General features: G+C 36.1%; 1 protein-coding gene across 2 annotated transcripts in view; it reads right to left on the bottom strand.

Annotated features, from left to right (window-relative positions):
• PIK3CB (phosphatidylinositol-4,5-bisphosphate 3-kinase catalytic subunit beta) overlaps positions 1–9,215 on the bottom strand; it is a 178,206-nt gene that overhangs the window by 6,239 nt on the left and 162,752 nt on the right. Inside the window, exons 18-22 of one of the 2 annotated variants that reach the window (XM_025043590.1) lie at positions 7,039–7,206; positions 5,901–6,024; positions 1,951–2,096; positions 753–885; positions 1–383 (exon numbers count right to left, since the gene is read on the bottom strand). The exon at positions 1–383 is cut by the window's left edge and continues 6,239 nt beyond it. In XM_025043590.1, coding sequence (XP_024899358.1) covers positions 246–383; positions 753–885; positions 1,951–2,096; positions 5,901–6,024; positions 7,039–7,206 — 709 coding nt within the window. In that variant the 3' untranslated portion in view covers positions 1–245. The remainder of the gene's footprint in view (positions 384–752; positions 886–1,950; positions 2,097–5,900; positions 6,025–7,038; positions 7,207–9,215) is intronic. The other variant, XM_025043589.1, reaches the window with a different exon arrangement.

The raw sequence follows: 9,215 nt of genomic DNA, 5'->3' as shown, positions 1-9,215 counted from the left end.
CAGGAAATGATTATCCATAATGTTGACAGTTTTCATGATGAATCTTGGAAGCATTCAAAAAGCAGAGGGTGGTCATCAGGGATTGTTCAGATTAGGTTCTATGGGATGCCTTGTTCTTAAATGAACTGAGATTCAGAATTTCATTCCCTTTATAACATCTCTGGTAGGATCATGTTCAATTTAGTGCAAGTGCAAAATGAAAACTTAACAAAACCAACAAATACATTAGGAGCAAAGGCTGATCGTTAAGATCTGTAGTCTTTCCGAACTGTGTGGGCCATCCAGTTCACTTTAGTAGTCCAGCTTTCCCTGAGTGCCTCATCAAATTTTTGCTTAAATTGCTTGAGTGCTTCTTCTTCGCTCTTCCCTAAGGCAAGAGAATCCTAAAAATGAAGGAAAAAATCTGATTTTATACATCTTCCGAAGTGACATACAAATGTCAGAGTCTACAGGAGGCTTGCTTGACCTCACCAATTCAGCCACCATCAGGCAATGTGCCTCATATTTTTATTTAAAGGCCATCTGCAAGAGAGAGAATGAACACCAAAGTAGGGTGATAATATGACCTCTGACAAAGGATTTTTGACGATGAAACGAATTTATGATTCCTGCAAGACAACCACTCAGCTTGCCACTACCACTATTAGTTAAGAACTATCTCACAGAAAATGACTTGTTCCATTCCCTTTGAACATTTGAATGAAATAGGCAGGTACAGTTGAGCTCTAGTATACAGAGAAAGGGATTTGTACCTTAAGATACTGTATATCCTTGACTGATGTGAGCTCAGGAAGCCCTGCAGTCAACATCAGTGCGAAGAGAGTGATGAAGAGATTCCCATGCCGTCGTAAAATCAGATATGCATCCTCACAACACTGGCGGAACCTTTAATTTGATGCAGCAAATCACAAGAGCATGATGTTAGAGGGGAGATAGCAAATTTCATAAAGGAAAACAAGAGAGATATATCTAGACTTTCCATAACAGCTGGAAATTTTCCACTGAACTAAAGGTTTGTTTCTAATTTTTAGTTCTTTGAAAATTGTCCCAAGATTAAAATTTACATAAAGTAAGTCAAGCACTCTAAAATCACACTTATCTTTTTCGAAAACAAAACTAAATAGACATTTATGATAAAAGGCAATATAACCACTTAATTTAGGCTTTTAAATCCTATGTGGCAAAAAAAATGATTATAAAACAAGTGGTAATTAAAATCTATGAGAACTTTTGAATATACTTCTAGATTCTAAATTTGTGGTCTGACTCAAGACTGATTTCTTTAAATCAGTGTCCTTGCTTTTGTACTGCACCTCTTTAAGATGGTCATTCAATTTTATCTCCCTAATTTTACAAAAGAAAAAAAGGAACCCAGAGGGTATATTCTGCAGAAACCCAGGGAGAACTATAAAATGATAAAAGCAATTATTTGGTAAGGCTATAATATGAGTTGGTCCCTTCGTATAACATATTTCTAATTATCATAATAGCCCTGAAATTTAATTATTTTTGTCCCCATTTGAAGATGAAGAAACAGAGACAGGAAGACAATAATGTGCCTGGAAACATAAAAAGAGCGAGAATTACAAAGAAATGTCCCTGAACCCTGGCTCCCTTACTGTACTCCACACTGAATGACAGCAAAATGCCTGTTTTCAGCATCTCACTACCAAATGTCTTAATAGTTTCAAAAAATTGTCTACGATAGGTAAAAGGTGGTATTCTATTGGAATAAAACAAAGTAACTTATTTTGAATTTCTAGCACTGTTTTTCTTCTCTGAGTATATCTGAACCTCAATATGGATCTGAGAGGCAAATCCCCCAAAAGCCCCCTGTTAACAGACTGACTATCTACCAGACCTAAATATATCAGCAAAGAAATGCTAGTCCAGCTGGTCAGATGAGAAAATGTTTGATGTGTATACCCTTGACACAAAGGCAATACTCACCGGCCAAATTTTTCTGTGTTTCCTGTTTTTCCTTGTTGAATCACATGAATGAAATCATAAGTAAGAATAAAAGGCACTCGTTCCCTTTTAATGCCAAATTTAGACTTGAAATTTCCAAGAATATGTCCAAAGTCAATGTGGAAGAGCTGGAAAACAAATGAGATTCAATTTCCCTTGTTTTTCTGATGGGTTCCAAATAGAAAGGCAAGGTCTCAGCAGTCCTAAATCCCCATGCACAACGGCCACCCTCATCTGAGCCCTTTTCTCTTTATACAGCTTACCGGGCCATGTGGGAAGAGACTGTATCTTAAATTCACACATTTTTTTAGGTTTCACTTTCACTACTGTGTACATACAGTTTAATATCAGGGTTACTCAATAATTCAATAATAACCCTGATATTAATATCAGGGTTATTCAACAATTCAATAATAACCCTGATATTAAACTGTATGTACACAGTAGTGAAAGTGAAACTTAAAAAAAATTCAAATAATAAACATGTCTGATTTTAAAAAGTCAAATAGTTCTATGTATAAAACTATTGTTTGTATAAAGCTATTTCTACATCAATAGTTCTACACATAGAAACATAACAAAAGAGTATATTCTTGCCCTGCCAGCTCCCTCATCACCTTGAGTGCTACTACTTAGAGGTAGCACTCTTTCACATATTTTTCCTGGTACTTGTCTACATTTTTCAAAATAATAAATCCATACTTATTTTTTACTTCCTAATTTTGGATTACTATTCTTACTATGGAAGGTAAGGATTTAGTACTTTTGTGCTAATGCAATGCTACACAATGTGGCACATTATATTATAATTTCTGGTTAAATCAATATTCAATGTTTATATTGTTCAGACTATATAAATACATTTCAAAGCTAAACGACAAGGTAGTGGTATACTAAAATTATATTTCTTTTTTTGGACTTAAGAGTTCTATGGCTCCATCATTATTAATTCTTCCCCAAATCTTCTTAAAATCTAAAAATCATTTTCAGAACATTTTCCCACATGGTCAGGTAATCTATTAGTTCCTGTTTGGGTTGGTTGTTCTCTAAGCCTGCTGTACAACCATCATCCTGGGCTCTTCCTTCAACTCTTATCCCCTCCCTTTGGAGTCCATGTTTCCCAAGTCCAACATCACATTCTCTTTGATTTAAATCAGGGTTTCTCAATATTGAAATTACTGACATTTTGAGCCTGATAGTTCTTTATTTTGAGGTTCTGTTCTGTACACTGTAAGACTTTTAGCAGCATCCTTAGGCTCCACCCACTAGATGCGAACAAAACAGCTCCCTTCCCAGTTATGACAACCAGTAATATCTTTAGACATTGACAAATGTCCCCTGAAGACAAAAGCACCTCAGTTTAGAACTACTGGTTTAGACCCTTGTTTTGGTGGATGTCCTTATTCTGGCAGTCCCCTTAGAACATATGCAGAGGAGACACAGCTTTTGAGATCTTGTATGTTTGAAAGTGTCTTTATTCTACCTTTATACTTGATTCTTAGTTTGGTTAGAATTCTAGGTTAGAATCATTGATTCTCAAAATTATGAAGGCTAATTTTCACCGTCTTAAGTTTCCAATGTTGCTATTGAGAAGCCAAGTCGTTCTGACTCCTGAGCCCTGGTTATATGGACTGCTGGGTCTCTGGGAAGGTTTTTACACCATCTCTTTATGCCTGATGCAATGAAATGTCATGAAGGGCCTTAGTGAGGGTCTTTTCATCCACTATAAGGGAACTTTTGTGCTCCTTTGACTGGATATTCACGAACATCAGCTTCAGGAAATGTATTTGTATTATCTGCTTAGTAAGTTCTTTCTCTTCCTCTTCTGTTACTTCTTTCTGGAACTCCTCTATTAGGCTGATGGTATACCTCTCTGGACTGATTCACTATCATTACTGGATTCTCTTTCTTCTATATCAGATATTTTAGTTCTTTTTGGGATATTAAGAGGCAATACAAAGCATGATGGCTAAAAAACAGAATCTGAGACAAAATACCAGGATTTAAATCCTGGTATGTACACTTTCTGTTGCCTCAATTTTCTCACCTGTAAATGGGGATAATACTACCAGTTACTCTGTAAGGCTGTCATGAGGATTGAAGAAGTTAACTAGAACTGTGTCTTCCACAAGTTAATAGTCAATAAATACTAGCTCATCTTTAGTTTAAACTTTTATTCTTCCTTTTAATTTCCAAGAATTTTATTTTCTGAGTTTTTAAAAGTAGAATACTATTATTTCTTAATAGATGCAATGTCTCATTTGTTTTGACTTTTTAAATCATCCTCTGTTTACTGAAATTACTTTGTTTTCCCAGAGCTCTTTTTTTTCCCCTATTTTGTTTTGGTCTCTTTCATAGTGGAGGTTTCCCTCAAATGTCAGATAATCCTTGACTGACCATTCATATTTAAGAATGAGTCACTAAAAAAACTGAATAAAAATTCTATGTACTGGTAGGATTGTTGATTGGTGGGCTTACTTGCAGAGTGACCGGGGAGAGACCTCAATTGTCAGGATGTGCAGGTCTTTTCACTGGTAAGAATCAGATTTTCTTGAGAAGAATCACCTAGACTCTTGCTGAGGGTGGCAATATACACCTGGTTGCTAGTGTTCTTGGAGCAAAGCAAGTGAAAATCGCTAAGAATTTTACCATTTATGCCAACTTTCACATCATCCCCATTTTTAATATGGCACCTTTCCCTCAGCTTCTGTAGAACCTTGTGCCCCTGAGTCAAAAGAATCCACTTCATCTACCTCCTTACTGGAGTTGGGAAGGAGACTTAAGCATCTAACTGCTCCATATAAAAACTGCCAATCAAGCCTATTTTCAGCCTCCTCCCCTAGCTTTGCCTTCTGCAGTACCTTGTGCATCTGATGCCAGAGCTTTACTTAGACTGACATACCCCTCTAAAAGTACACAAACTTCCATTTTCCTCAGCTATACTAAGTCATTGACACTTTTTCATCATGCCTTCTATTATCCCCAAATCTGTCAGTGTCTTTCTCCTACTGTGGCCTCTTTTCCTATTATCTTCAATTTCTTGGACTTATATATTTTATTCCTTAATATCGTATTAGAAGAATATCAAGAAAGAATAACGAAAAATTTATGTGTTCAATCTGATTAACCAGAAGTCCAAGGGAATCCTTTTAACTGTAAATAAAAGGTTCAACTCTCAAAGCCCAAGCCAGAACTACCCAGATCTCCCAGCAGGTTTAAAACTCTGGGTACTATCTAGAGCCAGAGTTCACAGTGACCTAAAGATTTTCATTCTGGAGTGCCTCTCATGGCAGGGAATTCCAAGGGTAGCTACTGAAAAATCATCCCAACTATCTCATCTGTCTTTGCTTAATATAAAAGAATTTACAAAGCAAATATAAGTCACTCTGAAAAATAAAAAAATTTTCATTTGAAAACTAAGATCTTCTTCAAGAACCTAGTCTGGTTCTGTAGCTACCCCAAAATGTTATTATTCATACTCCATTTCTCCTTATTCCTATATATGATTACATTTGATGTTCTAAAAGATAAAATGGCTCAAGTGAGGCTCATCTCAACTTTTTTTTTTTTTTAAGCACTGGTTATCTTATTTAAAGTCAACACTCCTGCATATCATTTGTTTCTTCTACTCTTAGGTACTAGTGTCAAACAAACAAACAAACAAACAAACAAAACGATTTCTTATACTGAAAGAATAGGTCACTTTTAAATAAACATAATATTTTCTAAACATTTAAATAAATTCTTATCACCTAATTTTAAGCAAACAAAACAAAATATGAAGTGGATGGTATGTGAAATGAGGGATAGGGAAATAAAGACAAATACGTGACTGAGAATCACTAAAGAATCTGCTTGAGTTTCACAAGAGACTGTACTGAATGTAAACAAGCATGACTGAAGCCCTTGGTAGACTCTGGGGAACAGCTTACCTGGCCATTTTTTTTTACCATGATGTTGTCACTATGTCTGTCACCAATCCCAAGGACATAAGAAGCTACACAGTAGCCAGCACAGGACAGGGTAAACTCTTCAATGGCTCGGTCCAGGTCATCCCTGAACAAGAGAAAAAATAGAAGCAACAAAGGTTTTCAGCCTCCAAATGTGAGATGAGACCCAATCCACACTTGTTTCCTTTTTAATTGTGAGAAGAACTACAATACAGAGCTGATAAAAACATGAGGAGAACATGCTGGATCAGCCAAAAAAGTATGATCATCACAGGAACTGGGCAGAAAGGAGTGAGCAGGCAGGCTGGCTCTAAGATATCAGATAACTGGAACTCAGCCATTTACTGATGTGTCCTGGGGGTCATGTTTCAGTGGGGATGGGGTAGGTTCATATGCATAGAAATGAGAGGAGACCAATAGCTTTGCTAGATAGTGCTGGGGCTTTGGAATATTTTGGTCAGTTTTGACCTATGACTTGAATTCCATATTTAAGAGTTAAGTATTGCAGTTCCTATGATTCAAGTCACTGACTTACATTAGAATGAATAATACAAACCCTTTAGAAACAAGGCACCAAGATCAAAATTTGGAAACTGATTCTCACATACAATTAGATTTTGCCAATGATAAAATTTAAGAATGACATTGAAAACTTTAGCAAAAAATATTTGCAGAGCGTTTTCCCCTCACTGTGTAATTCCGTAATTTCCTATGTATTAAGGCCTTTCCAACACAATAACCATAAAAAACACAGTTCCAAGCACTTTATTTTTTTAATTTAGAGATCACTCTACAAACTTATTTACTTCCATTGCAAAAAACTACTGAGAACTTAAGTTACAGAAGTTGATGCATTTAAACAAAAACTTACATGTTATTTTGAAAATACTTAGATTTTAACTACTGCAGGGCTCTGAAATTTGATCTAGACAGCATAGAATTCAATGCTAATCATTTGTAAGACTTTAGGAAAGTCTATTTGTCATTTTGCTCTAACCTGAAATGAAACAATAAATAACACTAATATTTCTTTTAGGACACTGATGGTTCTAATTGGGAGAACAGTTATATTCATCCATTTGTTCAAAAAAATAATAATAATGAAACAAAATTAACTAACCCAGAATTGTATTCTTTAAGCCAGTTCAGAAGGGCATCTTTATTGAAGGCTGCTGTAGCAGCCACGTTGCTACTGTTCAGCTGAATGTCAGCAATTGTTTCAGAGGTGCTCACAACTTCAATGAGGCCAGAGCGATCTCCTGTTGCTAAACAGCCATAAGGCAACATTCTGAAAGGAAAAAAATGAGCATAAAGAGTCACATGTGTATCACTCACAGAAACATTAACAGGGTAAGTTTTTTCTTTGATTTTTTAAATGCTTCATTACTGTTGACACCCTTGCCATTATTATATTATTGTCATACGGAACAGTATGAGTTCTACTTTCTGTTAGGAAAAAAATCTCTTGGCCAACAGAGTAATTTACTAGAATTCCAATGTGCCAGCTACGTTTATAATTTGTTATCTAGTTGTCCTGGTGAACTATTCTATTTGTTTGTGTAGGTAAACAAAAGCACATCAGATAAAAGAAAAAAAAGTATTTCACGTTTACTTTAAATTTTGGAGAAGGGAACCACCCTTCATGGAGCAACTAATAGGTAACACACAGCAGTCTAAGCACTTCACATTACCTTGATTAATGGCAACTCATCCTTCCCAGTGTTCAAACCCACAACCTTAAGGTTATCTTTGACTCTCTCATGCCCAACGTTTACCTATCTTGAAAACGTATACAGGGTCTAAGTACTTCTCTGCCTCGACCCTTCCTTCTGCTACCACCCTAGTCCAAGTCACCATCAACCCTTACTCAATTATTCAACAGTTTCCTAATTAGTTTCCTTAATTATAGTCTGTTCTAGATTCAAGAGCAACATAATCCATTTAAAATGTATTATGTCACTCTCCTGATCGAAATGTCTGCAGTGGCTTCCCAACTTACAGTGAAAGCCATTATGCTTGCCATAACTCGCAAGGCCTTCAATCTACTCTGCCTTCACCTCTCCTAGTATCCTCCCCTTGCTTACTTTGTTACTTGAAGTTACTACTACACTGGCTTCCCTGCTATTCCTCAAACGTATCAGGCATAATACTCCTGTATTCCTTTATAGGTGTTATTTTCCCTGCCTGGAACATTCTTTCCTTTACATGGTTCACACCCAAACCTCTTGGAAATCTTTGCGGAAATGTCACCATCTCAGTGAGAAATTTCTCAGATTATCCTATTTAAAACAGCAACGCTATCTGCCACACAATACTTGCTATCTCTTCCCTGCTTTATTTTCCTCTATAGCCCTCAATACTATCCAACATCCTGCACATTTTATTTATTTATTGTCTGTTTCCACCATTAAGTTGTAAGTTCCAACAGGCAGGGATGTTCTGTTCACTGCTGAATGAATAAACAAATTTAAAAACAAAATCCCTATAAGGTTAAGTTCCCAGTCTTACAAATGAGAAACAAAAGTAAGTTCCAAAGTCATACATTTAACCAAGTGGAAAATCCAACACTTAGAACTATGTCTGTGTGGCTCTACAACTATCTTTTTAACCTAACAGTCTCCAGTGTCACTGACTACATAAGAAGACACTCGGGCTGCTTCTCTTGCAAAATAAGTTTTGTCAAATTGATAGGTAGCGTTTTGCTTTGATTTGCATTTATATGATCCCTAGTGAAAATAAAATTTTCCCTAGATCTCTTTTAATTATTTTAAGAATTTCTTTTGTGAATTAGCTACTATATCCTTCACCTACTAGGGTTTTAAACATTTTCCTTAGTGGTCTATATGAGTTATTTATATATTAATAATATTCTTTTCTCATTTTCTCCAATTTTTAAAAACTGTAATATTAGAGCAACTCTAAAATGGAATAAGATACCTTGGGCAGTTCACATAAAAGTCAGGTAACTACAGGAAATGCAATGGATGGATTCAATAAATATTTGGGTGCAGCTATGTGTCAAGCATTGTGTTAGCTGCTAGTGATACAGAAATGTGCAAAATCACCAGCCTCTCACTGAGCCAAAGCACAAATGCACAGTGTACTACTATATATGATCTTTGTATGAATGAGAAGTGCCATGAGAACATGTTAAGAGTTAAGAAAGATCTCCATGAGGAGAAAGGTCAGCATGGCTGCAGGAGAATACAAGGAGAGCACAAAAGCAGGGTGAGGACAAGAAACAATCAGCGTTGGAAGGATCATGCAGGGCTTTATGGACCACGTAAAGGCTTCTGT

Source organism: Pteropus alecto, unplaced genomic scaffold (assembly GCF_000325575.1).
Source record: "Pteropus alecto unplaced genomic scaffold, ASM32557v1 scaffold92, whole genome shotgun sequence".
Taxonomy (NCBI): Eukaryota; Metazoa; Chordata; class Mammalia; order Chiroptera; family Pteropodidae; genus Pteropus; species Pteropus alecto.
Note: the sequence above shows the minus strand (reverse complement) of the source record. Positions and strands in the feature narration are given on the sequence as shown.